Genomic DNA, 17,137 nt, shown 5'->3' on the forward strand with positions numbered 1-17,137 from the left:
TGGCTTCCCAGGGATTCTTTTATTAGAAAAAACAGGGGGAAATGCCCTTGGAGTTCAGGTAGCAGCTGGAAAAGGGCTTGGCAATCTCCAGGTGCTGTTGGAGATCGAGGCCACATCAAACACTTGCAAATTGGTGCCACTCTTTGAAAATAAAGAGGAGGCCACGAGCCTGCAGCTCTTCCAATGGCCTGGCCAGCACAGCCGGATGCTTCTTCCTATGAGGATAAGGCACCATCTGGTTCTGCAGTGCTCACAGCCATCTCCGGGGACGGTGCCAGGAGATCCCATCAGCTGCCATGGAGCGGGGAATGCCAGCGGGACTGGGGAGAGCCGGCAGTGGTCAGCCACGGGGACGTCTTGTGCTTCCTGACACCAGCACCTGTCCTGCAACAGCAGCATTCCTTAACTCCAAGGATCATCTCAGGGGGACACAAGGACCATCAACCCTGAGTCCACAGACCCTGAAGCCCTGCAGTCTCTGCACAGAGCAATGGGCCAGGCTCCCTTCTCCATCATGGAGAGGGATATCCACCCCCAGCTGAGGTGACAGCCCCCATTCCCAGGCCCTTCCCAGCACATCCCCACCCCTGCTCTGATGGGCACCTCTCCCAACAGGGAAGCCACCCACTGTCTTGCTGCCCCTGGACTGTGCATGTCCCCAGGTCTTACCTGGTGGCCAGGACAGGGTCACCAGCTGGGCTGCCCCTCGCTGAGGTTGATCTTCTCCAGGATCTGGCTGTACCTGCGCGTCAGGGCGTTGGTGTCCCTGGTGAGGTGGGTGAGGACCTGCTGCAGGCCAGTCAGGTGCTGGGACAGGCGCTCCTCGAGCTGGGCATCCTCGGCCCCGTTGCTGTCCAAGGATGTGTCGCCGTCGGTGTCGGCACCACTGGGGCTCTCGTCACCCCCAGAGGCCAGGCCTTTCTCCACCATGGGCTTGATGGCCTTGAGGAGCTGGTAGCGCTCGTAGAGGTCCGTGCGGCTCTCGGCAGCCGGGGCTGCCCCCTCCTCCTGCGGGAAGACCCCTCGCAGCAGGCTGGGGAACATCACCTCCTGCTCCATCTTCTGCGTGGCTGAGAAGTACTGCTCCATGGCCCTTCTCCTACAGCTCTGGCACTGCTGCTCTGGGCTCTTCTCACAGGCTCACTGCTCCCTGGCCCTGCGGGGGCTTTTATGCAGTGCTGGGGCACGGCCCTCCCCTTCTGTCCCCCCTGCCAACCCTGCTTGGGCTGGATGCCCTTGGGGTCGGGCTTGGCTCCAGCCCAGCCAGGGCTCGGCCCTGCTCTGTCCCTGGCTCTGTGCAATCTTTCCTGGCCCAGCCTCCCCGTTGCCTTCACCCGAGCTGGCCGTTGGTCCTGCTGCCTCCCCATGCCAGGAGCTACAGGGGGGCAGCAAGGAGGAGAGGTGCCCAGGGTCTCTCCCATCCTGTCCTGTATTATCTCAATGCCCCAACACGTTCAGTCCTGGGGCCCTCTGCCTGTGGCTCCAGCTCCTGTGCCCAGTTTGGGAAGGCTGCGGGGGACTGTCACCTCCCCTCGTTCCTGCTGCCATGCACTCAGGACGTGAACACTGCAGGGACATTGAGCAACCCCTTTAGCACACATAGGGAAATCTGGAACACACTGGAAATTTGCTGGAACATTGTCCCACTGGGTGTCTGGGGACAATGGAGCCTGCTGCTGTCCAGAGATTTGGGTGCCCAGAAACATCCAATGTCCCCAAGCTCTCCCTGCATTCAGCAGGGATGTGGACAGGGACAGGGACCTGACTCCATGATGTGTAACTCCTGTGGCAGCAGCCCGGTGCCATTGCTGCCCCCAGGGGATTGTGGACATGGGATTCCTGCCATGTTCCCAGTTCTGGGAGAGCAAAAGCCACAGCCAGGGCACCAGCCAGCATTGACTGTCCCTCCATGTCCCTGTGGCGCATGTGGCAAACATGAAAAGTGGTTCTGTTTGTGGAAAGGCTGTGGGGTGCCTGATTCCTTTTGCAACCCTTGGTGCTGGCAGCTCTCCCTCTGTGCCCCTGTGTCCCAGTCCTGCCACGCACCCTTTGCCCACCCTTTCCTCACCTGTCCTGGCCCCCCCTCTTGTCCCTTTCCTTGTGTCCTGGCATCTCTTTGTGCCCTGCCATGAGGCCCATTTCTGCACCAAGGAGGGTGGGTGCTGCTGGCCCCGTGCAGGTGCCAGACAGAGCCTTGGACACATCAGGGCACCTGTGGAGCTTCCTGGAGGTGCAGGCACATCACAAGGCTCTGGGGACACAGGGACACAGGGGATGCTTTGCCCTCTTTCTCCCCCCACCGCCTCCCAAGCTGCTCATAGGGAGCATGGAAGAATGTTTGGTGGTGACAGGGGCTCAGTAGACTCTGATTGCTCCCCAGCTCATTCTCCTTGGGATAGGAATATTTACCAAATCCTCTCTGTGCCTCTGGGGACCCCACAATGGAGAAGTGGAGCAGTGGGTTCAGGTCTGAGAGGGAGAAGCGAGGGTGCAGAACGGGCACCTGGCTGATCTAGGAGGGGACATTGGGAGAGCTGCCAACACCAAGGGTTGCAAAATTAGGGAAGGAGCCCGTGGCCTTTCCTAAAATAGAACCAATTCCTCCAATTGCCACATACTGCAAGATAAGAAGGGACAGGAGTCCTGGCCATTGACCAGCCATGGTCTCCACTCCAGGATGGGGTGATGGGTGTGAAGGGGCTCCACTATGGGCCATGAAAACTCAGTCCCTTACGGATGCAGATCCCCTCATGTCATTTGGTCCCATCTCTGTCCCAATTGCATGTCCTCATGACCCATTGTCCTGATTCAGGGCAAATATGGGAGAGAACCCTCAAAGGGGCTCCTCTAGGACAGCAGATTCCATTGGTCCCTCCCCGGGTTGCAGTTCAGCTCACTCAGTCTCTGATCAGCCCCTCAGGCACTGGAAATGCCACAGCCCAGGCCTGGCCCGGTGGGCCCCAGGTGTGAGCTGCCAGTGCCCTGCTGGTTTTCAGGCCAGAGCAGCTTTGAAGAAGTCCAGAGAAAATGGAAAAAAACCCCTACAGTCTAGGGATCTTCTTTGCCTCAGCTAGCTAAAACTAGCTAAAACAAAGGAGAGCTCTGTCCCGCTGTCTGTCCATCCACAGAGAGCACAGTCCAGGAGCAGGAATGTGGAGGAGTGAGTGCAGAGTCTGAGGACAAACTGCTGCTTCTTCTCTGCCCCCTTCACTCTCTGCAACAAGTCCTAAAGTTGCAGAACTTATTATTCAGCATAAACAGAACAAGACTACTGGGGATAAAAGCAACCCAGGACACCCATGCAGGATTCCATGCAGCAGAGCACTCCCAGGGAGATGTCCCACACCGGAGTCTGCTGCCGTGTTCAGCATGGCAGTCATGGACAGAGCCTGCTCAATGTCCCTGGAATGTTCACATCCTGAGTGCACAGCAGGGAGGAGTGGGGGAGGTGACATTCCCAGCAGCACCGCTGCCTGCAGCCTGGACACACCAGGGCACAGGAGGTGGGCCCGCTCCCACAGGAGCCCAGAACTGAACATGGTGGGGGGTTGAGATAGGATAGGAAAGGACAGGAGAGAACCCGGGCACCCCTCCTCATTGTCAGCCCTGGCTCCTGGCCCAGGCTCCCTGAGGCCTCTCCTGTGCCTGACCTGGCTTGGGGGTCCCAGTGCATCAACCCCAGTCGATGGCTGGTCAATGGCCAGGACTCCTGTCCCTTCTTATCTTGCAGTATGTGGCAATTGGAGGAATTGGTTCTATTTTGGGAAAGGCCACGGTCTCCTTCCCCAGTTTTGCAACACTCAGTGTTGGCAGGTCTCCCACTGTCCCCTCCTGCTGTCCCCTCCTAGCCCAGCCAGGTGCCCAATTCTGCCTCCTGGCCTCTCCCGCTCAACAGCGCTCCACTGCGTGTCATGGTGACCTGGCAGGACAAATGCTGTCACTCTGACTGTGCCACTCTTCCTTCTACTCCCAGCTCCATAAGCTCAGCATGGTGCCACACTCCCTTCCCTTGGTGCCACAGAGGGATAAGACAGGAGGATCTGCCCGGGATGGTACAGAGACACTTGGGGACACATGTGGTGGCAGGACCTGCACTTTGAGCTGAGGCTTGGACTGTGGCTGGACCCGCTAGGAGGGCCACAGATCAGGGCTAAGGTTGCCCAAATCTGGGGGTCTGTGCCAGCAGAGACCTAAGGATATCAGTGCAGATCCTGGGGGCCCTGCTGGTCCTGAGCAGCCCCCCAAGGGCCCCAAAGCAGGTCTGGGCACCCCAGTTCAGCTCAGCCCAAACCCAGCCATGCTGCAACCCCATGGTGGCTGTACTGTGCTCCAACAGCAGCAGTACTTGTCCTCCTGCTCCTGCCATCCCTGGTGGGAGTGGCAGCTCCCAAGCTGTGCCCAGTGTGTCCCATTAGGATGTGGGAGATATAAGGTTACAAACTGGGCTAATATGGTCACCAGGGGCACTGAGAGGATTTGGCAAATATTCCTCTCCCAAGGAGAATGATCTGAGGAGCCATCAAGGTCTGCTGAGCCCATGTTACCCCCAAACATTCTGCCATGCTCACTATGAGCAGCTTGGGAGGTGGCGGGGGGAGCAGAAGGGCAAAGCATACCCTGTGTCCCTGTGTCCCAGCAGTGCCACGCACCCTTTGCCCACCCTTTCCCCACCTGTCCTGGCCACCCCTCTTGTCCCTTTCCTTGTGTCCTGGCATCTCCTTGTGTCCTGGCATCTCTTTGTGCCCTGCCATGGGGCCCATTGAGGTACCAAGGAGGTTGGGTGCTGCTGGCCCCGTGCAGGTTCCAGAGAGAGCCTTGGACACATCAGGGCACCTGTGGAGCTTCCTGGAAGTGCAGGCACATCACAGGGCTCTGGGAACACAGGGACACAGGGGATGCTTTGCCCTTCTGCTCCCCCCGCCACCTCCCAAGCTGAGAACAGAGGGAGAGCTGCCAGCACCAAGGGTTGCAAAAGGAACCAGGTACCCCACAGCCTTTCCACAAACAGAACCACTTTTCATGTTTGCCACACGCGCCACAGGGATATGGAGGGACAGGCAATGCTGGCTGGTGCCCTGGCTGTGGCTTTTCTCTCCCAGAACTGGGAACATGGCAGGAATCCCATGTCCACAATCCCCTGGGGGCAGCAATGGCACTGGGCTGCTGCCACAGGAGTTACACATCATGGAGTCAGGTCCCTGTCCCTGTCCACATCCCTGCTGAATGCAGGGAGAGCTTGGGGACATAGGATGTTTCTGGGCACCCAAATCTCTGGACAGCAGCAGGCTCCATTGTCCCCAGACACCCAGTGGGACAATGTTCCAGTGAATTTCCAGTGTGTTCCAGATTTCCCTATGTGTGCTAAAGGGGTTGCTCAATGTCCCTGCAGTGTTCACGTCCTGAGTGCATGGCAGCAGGAACGAGGGGAGGTGACAGTCCCCTGCAGCCTTCCCAAACTGGGCACAGGAGCTGGAGCCACAGGCAGAGGGCCCCAGGACTGAACGTGTTGGGGCATTGAGATAATACAGGACAGGATGGGAGAGACCCTGGGCACCTCTCCTCCTTGCTGCCCCCCTGTAGCTCCTGGCATGGGGAGGCAGCAGGACCAACGGCCAGCTCGGGTGAAGGCAACGGGGAGGCTGGGCCAGGAAAGATTGCACAGAGCCAGGGACAGAGCAGGGCCGAGCCCTGGCTGGGCTGGAGCCAAGCCCGACCCCAAGGGCATCCAGCCCAAGCAGGGCTGGCAGGGGGGACAGAAGGGGAGGGCCGGGCTCCAGCACTGCATAAAAGCCCCCGCAGGGCCAGGGAGCAGTGAGCCTGTGAGAAGAGCCCAGAGCAGCAGTGCCAGAGCTGTAGGAGAAGGGCCATGGAGCAGTACTTCTCAGCCACGCAGAAGATGGAGCAGGAGGTGATGTTCCCCAGCCTGCTGCGAGGGGTCTTCCCGCAGGAGGAGGGGACAGCCCCGGCTGCCGAGAGCCGCACGGACCTCTACGAGCGTTACCAGCTCCTCAAGGCCATCAAGCCCATGGTGGAGAAAGGCCTGGCCTCTGGGGGTGACCAGAGCCCCAGCGGTGCCGACACCGACGGTGACACATCCTTGGACAGCAATGGGGCCGAGGATGCCCAGCTCGAGGAGCGCCTGTCCCAGCACCTGACTGGCCTGCAGCAGGTCCTCACCCACCTCACCAGGGACACCAACGCCCTGACGCGCAGGTACAGCCAGATCCTGGAGCAGATCAACCTCAGCGAGGGGCAGCCCAGCTGGTGACCCTGTCCTGGCCACCAGGTAAGACCTGGGGACATGCACAGTCCAGGGGCAGCAAGACAGTGGGTGGCTTCCCTGTTGGGAGAGGTACCCAGCAGTGCAGGGGTGGGGACCTGCTGGGAATGGCCTGGGAATGGGGTCTGTCACCTCAGCTGGGGGTGGATATCCCTCTCCATGCTGGAGAAGGGAGCCTGGCCCATTGCTCTGTGCAGAGACTGCGGGGCTTCAGGGTCTTTGGAATCAGGGTTGATGGTCCTTGTGTCTTCCTGGGATGATCCTTGGAGTTAAGGAATGCTGCTGTTGCAGGACAGGTGCTGGTGTTTTCAGGAAGCATAAGTCGTCCCCGTGGCTGACCACTGCCGGCTCTCCCCAGTCCCGCTGGCATTCCCCGCTCCGTGGCAGCTGATGGGATCTCCCGGCACCGTCTCCAGAGATGGCTGTGAGCACTGCAGAACCAGATGGTGCCTTATCCTCATAGGAAGAAGCATCCGGCTGTGCTGGCCAGGCCATTGGAAGAGCTGCAGGCTCGTGGCCTCCTCTTTATTTTCAAAGAGTGGCAACAAGTTGGGTGTGTTGTGCTGTGGTCCCGACCTGCAACAGTCCCTGTAGATTGCCAAGCCCTTTCCCAGCTGGTATCTGGACTCCAAGGGCATTCCCCCTGTTTTTGCTAATAAAAGAATCCCTGGGAAACCAGTGTTGTCTGTGTGCTGCTTTCACTCGTGGAGTGCCCCAGGGACAATGGCAGGGGCACACTGGCTCTGCAGGGTGGGATCTTTCCAGGGCCATGCTGGGGAATGTGAATGGGACAAAGAACCCCAAAGTTGTGGGATTGGTTGGGTTGGAAGGGATCTTCAGAGACCACCTAGTGCAATGCCCTGATGTGTGCTGGGACATATTGCTCTAGACCAGGTGGCTCAGAACTGTGTTGAACCTCAGGGCGTGTGCAAACTCTCTGGGCAACCTGTTCCTTTGTGTCACCAGCCTCAGGCTGAAATGTTTCTTCCTTTTGTTGACAGCAGCACCACAAAAGCTGATGCCTGATTTCTGTGCCCAAAATTGTGGGTCTGCCCAACACTTTGCCAGTCATGCCCCAGTGAGGGGCAGCAGAGCTGTAGGTCTCAGCCCCTCTAGGCAGCAGCCTCCCCAAGATCCCAGCTCCATGTCCAGACACCCCAGCCTTGGGATACACGGGAGATTCCCATCTCCTCTCCCCTGATCACGCCATTTCTCTCAGCTGCTGAGACCACTCTGGCCTTGGCTTGTCCTGCCCCAGCGTGGGCAGCAGGGCCAGGGTCTCCAGCCAGCTGTGGGGGTGTGAACTGCTGAGGGGACTGGGGGCTCTGCAGGAGGCAGCTGAGGCCAGACCCAGAAGTGCTCTCTCTGAAAGGGTACTGGCCATGATCAAGGGAGGACAAGGACAGTTCTGAGGTGTTTGGTGCAACAAGTGTCATGGGAGATGTCTCAGCAGGAGGTACTGGTTATGGTATGGACTCGTTTGGAGATACATGAGGTGACATTTCCCCTCTCCTGAGCCATAGCCTGGTTTCCCAGTAGGACAGTGAGTTGAGGACTGGTTGCCCAAACACCAGCTCTGTGGCCGCTGGGACCCAAGGATCTCACTGCACCAGCACCCAGGAGTCCTGCTTTTCTAGGAAAGCAGCTGCCAGTCTCTAAGTAAACGAGACTCTCCATTGTATCCCAAAGCTGGGATGACTGGACATTGAGCTGGGGCCTTGAGGGAGGCTGCTCTCCAGAGGTGCCAACACCTACAGCTCTGCTGTCCCTCCCTATCGCATGACTGCGCAGAGTGTGGGAAAGATTCACAGTTGTTGAGAACAAAAATCAGGCATCTGCTTTGGTGGTGCTGTTAAAAATTAGAACACACTGCTGGCACTAAAGTGATTTCAGGATTCATTACAGTTAGGCCTTAAGCTTAGGGAGCTCACTGGTCAAGCAGGAGCGTTCCAGTGGAGGACGCTGCATCACCAGTGCTGGATCTCCTTCTTTCATAGGCAGCAATGTTCCCAATGTTCCAGGTGGAGCGATATGGCTTCAATGCCTCGGATGACCCTTTTTTTTTATTGTTTTTAGTCTTTGGATGGGTTTCTGTTGAGATCCTTCATTTGCATGAAGGTTAAAGGCGCTTGATTGGCCCATTGCAGTTCTGTCCTGCCTGGCTTGTCTTGCTTGGGTAGTGGTGCACGTAACTTAGGTGTCATATGGGACATTGAGTACTGTATGTCTTATGACTCCCCTTTTATCCACTTTTACAATATAATAACCAAACTTTTAAATACACCTGCTTAAGAATTATCAACTATTTTATAAAAGTTTCTTACCTATTTTTGTCCGTGTTGCTGTCAACAAAAGGAAGAAACATTTCAGCCTGAGGCTGGTGACACAAAGGAACAGGTTGCCCAGTGAGTTTGCACACACCCTGAGGTTCAACATAGTTCTGAGCTACCTGGTCTAGTGCAACATGTCCCAGCACACATCAGGGCATTGCACTAGGTGGTCTCTGAAGATCCCTTCCAACCCAAACAATCCCACAACTTTCGGACTCTTTCTCCCATTCACATTCCCCAGCATGGCCCTGGAAAGATCCCACCCTGCAGAGCCAGTGTCTCCCAGCCATTTTCCCTGGGGCATTCTGTGAGTGAAAGCAGCACACTGACAACACTGGCTTCCCACCCAGGGATTCTTTTATTAGAAAAAACAGGGGGAAATGCCCTTGGAGTCCAGGTACCAGCTGGAAAAGGGCTTGGCAATCTCCATGGAATGTTGCAGGTCAGGGCCACAGCACAACACTCCCGACTTGGTGCCACTCTTTGAAAATAAAGAGGAGGCCACGAGCCTGCAGCTCTTCCAATGGCCTGGCCAGCACAGCCGGATGCTTCTTCCTATGAGGATAAGGCACCATCTGGTTCTGCAGTGCTCACAGCCATCTCTGGAGACGGTGCCGGGAGATCCCATCAGCTGCCACGGAGCGGGGAATGCCAGCGGGACTGGGGAGAGCCGGCAGTGGTCAGCCACGGGGACGTCTTGTGCTTCCTGACACCAGCACCTGTCCTGCAACAGCAGCATTCCTTAACTCCAAGGATCATCCCAGGAGGACACAAGGACCATCAACTCTGAGTCCACAGACCCTGAAGCCCTGCAGTCTCTGCACAGAGCAATGGGCCAGGCTCCCTTCTCTGTCATGGAGAGGGATATCCACCCCCAGCTGAGGTGACAGACCCCATTCCCAGGCCATTCCCAGCACGTCCCCACACCTGCACTGCTGGGCACCTCTCCCAACAGGGAAGCCACCCACTGTCTTGCTGCCCCTGGACTGTGCATGTCCCCAGGTCTTACCTGGTGGCCAGGACAGGGTCACCAGCTGGGCTGCCCCTCGCTGAGGTTGATCTGCTCCAGGATCTGGCTGTACCTGCGCGTCAGGGCGTTGGTGTCCCTGGTGAGGTGGGTGAGGACCTGCTGCAGGCCAGTCAGGTGCTGGGACAGGCGCTCCTCGAGCTGGGCATCCTCGGCCCCGTTGCTGTCCAAGGATGTGTCACCGTCGGTGTCGGCACCGCTGGGGCTCTGGTCACCCCCAGAGGCCAGGCCTTTCTCCACCATGGGCTTGATGGCCTTGAGGAGCTGGTAGCGCTCGTAGAGGTCCGTGCGGCTCTCGGCAGCCGGGGCTGCCCCCTCCTCCTGCGGGAAGACCCCTCGCAGCAGGCTGGGGAACATCACCTCCTGCTCCATCTTCTGCGTGGCTGAGAAGTACTGCTCCATGGCCCTTCTCCTACAGCTCTGGCACTGCTGCTCTGGGCTCTTCTCACAGGCTCACTGCTCCCTGGCCCTGCGGGGGCTTTTTATGCAGTGCTGGGGCACAGCCCTCCCCTGCTGTCCTCCCCTGGCAGCCCTGCTTGGGCTGGATGCCCTTGGGGTCGGGCTTGGCTCCAGCCCAGCCGGGACTCGGCCCTGCTCTGTCCCTGGCTCTGTGCAATCTTTCCTGGCCCAGCCTCCCTGTGGCCTTCACCCGAGCTGGCCGTTGGTCCTGCTGCCTCCCCATGCCAGGAGCTACAGGGGGGCAGCAAGGAGGAGAGGTGCCCAGGGTCTCTCCAATCCTGTCCTGTATTATCTCAATGCCCCAACACGTTCAGTCCTGGGGCCCTCTGCCTGTGGCTCCAGCTCCTGTGCCCAGTTTGGGAAGGCTGCAGGGGACTGTCACCTCCCCTCGTTCCTGCTGCCATGCGCTCCGGACATGAACACTGCAGGGACATTGAGCAACCCCTTTAGCACACATAGGGAAATCTGGAACACACTGGAAATTCACTGGAACATTGTCCCACTGGGTGTCTGGGGACAATGGAGCCTGCTGCTGTCCAGAGATTTGGGTGCCCAGAAACATCCAATGCCCCCAAGCTCTCCCTGCATTCAGCAGGGATGTGGACAGGGACAGGGACCTGACTCCATGATGTGTAACTCCTGTGGCAGCAGCCCAGTGCCATTGCTGCCCCCAGGGGATTGTGGACATGGGTTCCCTGCCATTGTTGCTATTCTGGGAGAGAAAAGCCACAGCCAGGGCACCAGCCAGCATTGCCTGTCCCTCCATGTCCCTGTGGCGCGTGTGGCAAACATGAAAAGTGGTTCTGTTTGTGGAAAGGCTGTGGGGTACCTGGTTCCTTTTGCAACCCTTGGTGCTGGCAGCTCTCCCTCTGTGCCCCTGTGTCCCAGCCCTGCCACGCACCCTTTGCCCACCCTTTCCTCACCTGTCCTGGCCACCCCTCTTGTTCCTTTCCTTGTGTCCTGGCATCTCTTTGTGCCCTGCCTTGGGGCCCATTGCTGTACCAAGGAGGGTGGGTGCTGCTGGCCCCGTGCAGGTGCCAGAGAGAGCCTTGCCCATATCAGTGCACCTGGGCTCCTGTAGAGCTTCCTGTTCCCCCCACTGCCTCTCTAGCCGCTCACAGTGCGCTTGGTAGATTGTTTGGGAGTGATATAGGCTAGGCAGACTCCAATTTCCTCCCAGCCCATTATCCTTGGGGCATGAATATTGCCAAATACTCTTGGTGCCTTTCGGGACTGCATTACCCAAACATGGGGCTCCAAATCTCCCAGAGCTCACTGGGAGACACTGGCTACAGCTGTGGAGTTGCCACTGCCAGCAGGGATGGCAGGAGCAGGTGGACAAGGACTGCACCTGGAACACAGCACAGCCACCACGGGGGTGCAGCATGGCTGGGTTTGGGCTGAGCTGAACTGGGGTGCCCAGCCCTGGTTTGGGGCACTGGGGGGCTGCTCAGGACCAGCAGGGCCCCCAGGATCTGCACTGGTATCCTCAGGTCTCTGCTGCCACAGACCCCGAGATCTGGGCAACCTTGGCCCTGATCTGCGGCACTCCTGGCGGGTCCAGCCTCAGTCCAAGCCTCAGCTCAGAGTGCAGGTCCTGCCACCGCATGTGTTCCCAATGTCTCTGTACCATTCGGGCACATCGTCCTGTCTTATCCCTCTGTGGCACCAAGGGAAGGGAGTGTGGCACCATGCTGAGCATATGGAGCTGGGAGGAGAAGGAAGAGGGGCACAGTCAGAGTGACAGCATTTGTCCTGCCAGGTCACCATGACATGCAGCGGAGCCCTGCTCTCCTGCAGGGGACAGAACACTTGAGTGCCAATGGGAAAGGGTGAACTAATGAATTCCTTCTTTTGCTTTGCTTACTTGTGCAGCTTTTGCTCTTCCTATGCAGTGTGACAGTGGTCACAAAGGTTGCAGGTGAAGAGAGGACACGAGAATGTCGACCTCATGTTCAGAAGGCTTGATTTATCATTTTATGATATTTATACTACGTTATAATTATACTAAAAAGAAATCGAAGGAAAGGTTCTCAGAAGGCTAGCTAAGCTAAGAATAGAAAAGAATGAATAACAAAGGTCTGTGTCCCTGCAGGGAGCAAAAGCAGCTCTGCCATGAGTGGTCAGTAAATCCCAACATCCACAAGAGACCAATCACGGATCCACCTGTTGCATTCCACAGCAGCAGATAACCATTGTTTACATTCTTTTTCTGGGGCCTCAGCTTCCCAGAAGGGAAAATCCTAAAGAAAGGATTAAATGAAAAGATGTCTGCGAGAGTGATGCTGTCTTCATTTCTACCCATGACTTTTCTTTTACTCTCCTCAATACTCTCCCCCTTCCCACCTGGGGGCAGTGACAGTGCAGCTGAGTGCGGCTGAGCCGCCAGCAGGGCTCAAATCCTGATATCCACAGTGAAGCTCCAGCCCTGGGGCAGATGTGTCCTACCCTGAGGCTACTCTAGGGGGACATTATGATGTCTCTGAACCTTCAGGATGCTCCATGGTGGCCCAGAAGACCTGGGAGCGTGGGGCTGCCAGTGTGTGCAAACCTCAGTGCATCACAGGGCAGGCCAGAATGCCAGGAGCACACAGAAAGGGAGAAGACCAGCAGTAGGTTCAGATATGAGGGGGAGAGGCCAGGAGGCAGATTGGGCACATGGCTGGGCTAGGAGGGGACAGCAGGAGGGGACAGCGGGAGACCTGCCAACACTGAGTGTTGCAAAACTGGGGAAGGAGACCATGGCTTTTCCCAAAATAGAATCACTTCCTCCAATTGCCACATACTGCAAGATAAGAAGGGACAGGAGTCCTGGCCATTGACCAGCCATCGACTGGGGTTGATGCACTGGGACCCCCAAGCCAGGTCAGGCACAGGAGAGGCCTCAGGGAGCCTGGGCCAGGAGCCAGGGCTGACAATGAGGAGGGGTGCCCGGGTTCTCTCCTGTCCTTTCCTATCCGATCTCAACTCCCCACCATGTTCCGTTCTGGGGTCCTGTGGGAGCGGGCCCACCTCCTGTGCCCTGGTGTGTCCAGGCTGCAGGCAGCGGTGCTGCTGGGAATGTCACCTCCCTCACTCCTCCCTGCTGTGCACTCAGGATGTGAACACTCCAGGGACATTGAGCAGGCTCTGTCCATGACTGCCATGCTGAACACGGCAGCAGACTCCGGTGTGGGACATCTCCCTGGGAGTGCTCTGCTGCATGGAATCCTGCATGGGTGTCCTGGGTTGCTTTTATCCCCAGTAGTCTTGTTCTGTTTATGCTGAATAATAAGTTCTGCAACTTTAGGACTTGTTGCAGAGAGTGAAGGGGGCAGAGAAGAAGCAGCAGTTTGTCCTCAGACTCTGCACTCACTCCTCCACATTCCTGCTCCTGGGCTGTGCTGTCTGTGGATGAGCAGACAGCAGGAGAGAGCTCTCCTTTGTTTTAGTTAGTTTTAGCTAGCTGAGGCAAAGAAGTTCCCTTGACTGTGGGGGTTTCTTTCCTTTTCTCTGGACTTCTTCAAAGCTGCTCTGGCCTGAACACCAGCAGGGCACCGGCAGCTCACACCTGGGCCCACCAGGCCGGGCCTGGGCCGCGGCATTTCCAGTGCCTGAGGGGCTGATCAGAGACTGAGTGAGCTGAGCTGCAACCCAGGGAGGGGACTTTCTCAGTTTGTCATCTCTTTTGGAGCAGCAAGTGGTTTTATTGTTTAATATTGGTTAGGTTTTATTGTTTAATGAACAGGTTTGTTTCCACTTTTTCCAAGGCCATATTTCCTCAGGAACCGGTTGGGAGAGGGACCAATGGAATCTGCTGTCCTAGAGGAGCCCCTTTGGGGTTCTCTCCCATATTTGCTCTGAACCAGGACACTGAGTCATGAGGACATGCAGTGGGGACAGAGATGGGACCAAATGCCACAAGGAGAACTGCAACCATGGCACAGAGCTTTCATGGCCAATTGTGGAGCAGAGATAGTGCCACCTACACACCCATCACCCCATCCTGGAGCAGAGGCCATGGCTGGTCAATGGCCAGGACTCCTGTCCCTTCTTATCTTGCAGTATGTGGTAATTGGAGGAATTGGTTCTATTTTAGGAAAGGCCACAGGATACTTCCTCCTTTGTGCAACTTTCAGTGTTGGCAGCTCTCCCACTGTCCCTTCTTAGCCCAGCTAGGCGACCATTCTGCCACCTGGCCTCTCCCCCTCAGACGTGAACCCACTGCTGTTCCTCTCCCTAGTGGGGTCCCCAAAGGAACAGAGAGCATTTGGCAAATATTCAAATCCCAAGAAGAATGAACTGGGGAGCAATCAGAGTCTGATGAGCGCCCATTCTGCCATGCTCTCTATGAGCAGGTTGGGAAGCAGTGGGGGGAGAAAGAGGGCAAAGCAGCTCCTGTGTCCCCAGAGCCCTGGGATGTGACTGCACCTCCAAGAAGCTCCACAGGTGCCCTGATGTGGCCAAGGCTCTGTCTGGCACCTGCATGGGGCCAGCAGCACCCAACCTCCTTGGTACAGCAATGGGCCCCATGGCAGGGCACAAAGAGATGCCAGGACACAAGGAAAGGGACAAGAGGGGTGGCCAGGGCGGGTGGGCAAAGGATGCGTGGCAGGGCTGGGACACAGGGGCACAGAGGGAGAGCTGCCAGCACCAAGGGTTGCAAAAGGAACCAGGTACCCCACAGCCTTTCCACAAACAGAACCACTTTTCATGTTTGCCACACGCGCCACAGGGACATGGAGGGACAGGCAATGTGGGCTGGTGCCCTGGCTGTGGCTTTTCTCTCCCAGAATAGCAACAATGGCAGGAATCCCATGTCCACAATCCCCTGGGGGCAGCAATGGCACTGGGCTGCTGCCACAGGAGTTACACATCATGGAGTCAGGTCCTGTCCCTGTCCACATCCCTGCTGGATGCAGGGGGAGCTTGGGGGCATTGGATGTTTCTGGGCACCCAAATCTCTGGACAGCAGCAGGCTCCATTGTCCCCAGACACCCAGTGGGACAATGTTCCAGTGAATTTCCAGTGTGTTCCAGATTTCCCTATGCGTGCTAAAGGGGTTGCTCAATGTCCCTGCATTGTTCACGTCCTGAGTGCATGGCAGCAGGAACGAGGGGAGGTGACAGTCCCCCGCAGCCTTCCCAAACTGGGCACAGGAGCTGGAGCCACAGGCAGAGGGCCCCAGGACTGAACGTGTTGGGGCATTGAGATAATACAGGACAGGATGGGAGAGACCCTGGGCACCGCTCCTCCTTGCTGCTCCCCCTGTAGCTCCTGGCATGGGGAGGCAGCAGGACCCCCGGCCAGCTTGGGTGAAGGCCACAGGGAGGCTGGGCCAGGAAAGATTGCACAGAGCCAGGGACAGAGCAGGGCCGAGTCCCGGCTGGGCTGGAGCCAAGCCCGACCCCAAGGGCATCCAGCCCAAGCAGGGCTGCCAGGGGAGGACAGCAGGGGAGGGCCGTGCCCCAGCACTGCATAAAAAGCCCCCGCAGGGCCAGGGAGCAGTGAGCCTGTGAGAAGAGCCCAGAGCAGCAGTGCCAGAGCTGTAGGAGAAGGGCCATGGAGCAGTACTTCTCAGCCACGCAGAAGATGGAGCAGGAGGTGATGTTCCCCAGCCTGCTGCGAGGGGTCTTCCCGCAGGAGGAGGGGGCAGCCCCGGCTGCCGAGAGCCGCACGGACCTCTACGAGCGCTACCAGCTCCTCAAGGCCATCAAGCCCATGGTGGAGAAAGGCCTGGCCTCTGGGGGTGACCAGAGCCCCAGCGGTGCCGACACCGACGGTGACACATCCTTGGACAGCAACGGGGCCGAGGATGCCCAGCTCGAGGAGCGCCTGTCCCAGCACCTGACTGGCCTGCAGCAGGTCCTCACCCACCTCACCAGGGACACCAACGCCCTGACGCGCAGGTACAGCCAGATCCTGGAGAAGATCAACCTCAGCGAGGGGCAGCCCAGCTGGTGACCCTGTCCTGGCCACCAGGTAAGACCTGGGGACATGCACAGTCCAGGGGCAGCAAGACAGTGGGTGGCTTCCCTGTTGGGAAAGGTACCCAGCAGAGCAGGGGTGGGGACGTGCTGGGAATGGCCTGGGAATGGGGGCTGTCCCCTCAGCTGGAGGTGGATATCCCTCTCCATGCTGGAGGAGAGAGCCTGGCCCATTGCTCTGTGCAGAGACTGCAGGGCTTCAGGGTCTGTGGACTCAGAGTTGATGGTCCTTGTGTCCTCCTGGGATGATCCTTGGAGTTAAGGAATGCTGCTGTTGCAGGACAGGTGCTGGTGTCAGGAAGCACAAGACGTCCCCGTGGCTGACCACTGCCGGCTCTCCCCAGTCCCGCTGGCATTCCCCGCTCTGTGGCAGCTGATGGCATCTCCTGGCACCGTCTCCAGAGATGGCTGTGAGCACTGCAGAACCAGATGGTGCCTTATCCTCATAGGAAGAAGCATCCGGCTGTGCTGGCCAGGCCATTGGAAGAGCTGCAGGCTCGTGGCCTCCTCTTTATTTTCAAAGAGTGGCACCAAGTTGGGAGTGTTGTGCTGTGGCCCCGACCTCTAACAGCACCTGGAGATTGCCAAGCCCTTTTCCAGCTGGTATCTGGACTCCAAGGGCATTCCCCCTGTTTTTGCTAATAAAAGAATCCCTGGGAAACCAGTGTTGTCTGTGTGCTGCTTTCACTCGTGGAGTGCCCCAGGGACAATGGCAGGGGCACACTGGCTCTGCAGGGTGGGATCTGATTTCTGTGCACAAAAAATGGGGGTCTGTCCAACATTGGGCCCAGTCATGCAACAGCCAGGGGCTGCAGAGTTGTAGGTCTCAGCCCCTCTAGGCAGCAGCCTCCCCAAGATCCCAGCTCCATGTCCAGACACCCCAGCCTTGGGATACACTGGAGATTCCCATCTCCTCTCCCCTGATCACGCCATTTCTCTCAGCTGCTGAGACCACTCTGGCTTTGGCTTGTCCTGCCCGAGCGTGGGCAGCAGGGCCAGGGTCTCCAGCCAGCCGTGGGGGGTGTGAACTGCTGAGGGGACTGGGGGCTCTGCAGGAGGCAGCTGAGGCCAGACC

General features: G+C 57.9%; 4 protein-coding genes across 9 annotated transcripts; 2 read left to right on the forward strand and 2 right to left on the reverse strand.

Annotated features, from left to right (window-relative positions):
* LOC141728179 (mid1-interacting protein 1-B-like) lies at window positions 1-1,161 on the reverse strand. 2 transcript variants are annotated; one of them, XM_074535000.1, is made up of 2 exons: window positions 670-1,161; window positions 1-379 (listed from the first exon to the last, which is right to left on the reverse strand). In XM_074535000.1, the coding sequence occupies exon 1, from the start codon at window positions 1,087-1,089 to the stop codon at window positions 688-690; it is 402 nt and encodes a 133-aa protein (XP_074391101.1). In that variant the 5' UTR covers window positions 1,090-1,161; the 3' UTR covers window positions 1-379; window positions 670-687. The 2 variants fall into 2 exon arrangements, with proteins under 2 accessions (XP_074391101.1, XP_074391100.1); XM_074534999.1 differs by having other exon boundaries at window positions 1-384.
* A 4,632-nt stretch (window positions 1,162-5,793) lies between these two features.
* On the forward strand, window positions 5,794-16,727 carry LOC141728181 (mid1-interacting protein 1-B-like). 3 transcript variants are annotated; one of them, XM_074535006.1, is made up of 2 exons: window positions 5,794-6,286; window positions 16,343-16,727. In XM_074535006.1, exon 1 carries the CDS (start codon window positions 5,867-5,869, stop codon window positions 6,266-6,268), a length of 402 nt encoding a protein of 133 aa, XP_074391107.1. In that variant the 5' UTR covers window positions 5,794-5,866; the 3' UTR covers window positions 6,269-6,286; window positions 16,343-16,727. The 3 variants fall into 3 exon arrangements, with proteins under 3 accessions (XP_074391107.1, XP_074391106.1, XP_074391105.1); XM_074535005.1 differs by lacking the exon at window positions 16,343-16,727 and adding an exon at window positions 6,577-6,856; XM_074535004.1 differs by lacking the exon at window positions 16,343-16,727 and adding an exon at window positions 6,572-6,853 and having other exon boundaries at window positions 5,795-6,286.
* LOC141728180 (mid1-interacting protein 1-B-like) lies at window positions 8,956-10,106 on the reverse strand. Of its 2 annotated transcripts, none has more exons than XM_074535003.1 (2): window positions 9,620-10,106; window positions 8,956-9,329 (listed from the first exon to the last, which is right to left on the reverse strand). In XM_074535003.1, exon 1 carries the CDS (start codon window positions 10,037-10,039, stop codon window positions 9,638-9,640), a length of 402 nt encoding a protein of 133 aa, XP_074391104.1. In that variant the 5' UTR covers window positions 10,040-10,106; the 3' UTR covers window positions 8,956-9,329; window positions 9,620-9,637. The 2 variants fall into 2 exon arrangements, with proteins under 2 accessions (XP_074391104.1, XP_074391103.1); XM_074535002.1 differs by having other exon boundaries at window positions 8,956-9,334.
* Window positions 15,564-16,727, forward strand: LOC141728182 (mid1-interacting protein 1-B-like). Of its 2 annotated transcripts, none has more exons than XM_074535007.1 (2): window positions 15,564-16,057; window positions 16,343-16,727. In XM_074535007.1, exon 1 carries the CDS (start codon window positions 15,638-15,640, stop codon window positions 16,037-16,039), a length of 402 nt encoding a protein of 133 aa, XP_074391108.1. In that variant the 5' UTR covers window positions 15,564-15,637; the 3' UTR covers window positions 16,040-16,057; window positions 16,343-16,727. The 2 variants fall into 2 exon arrangements, with proteins under 2 accessions (XP_074391108.1, XP_074391109.1); XM_074535008.1 differs by having other exon boundaries at window positions 16,348-16,727.
* Window positions 16,728-17,137: the final 410 nt, after the last annotated feature.

This window comes from Zonotrichia albicollis, chromosome 2 (assembly GCF_047830755.1).
Source record: "Zonotrichia albicollis isolate bZonAlb1 chromosome 2, bZonAlb1.hap1, whole genome shotgun sequence".
Taxonomy (NCBI): Eukaryota; Metazoa; Chordata; class Aves; order Passeriformes; family Passerellidae; genus Zonotrichia; species Zonotrichia albicollis.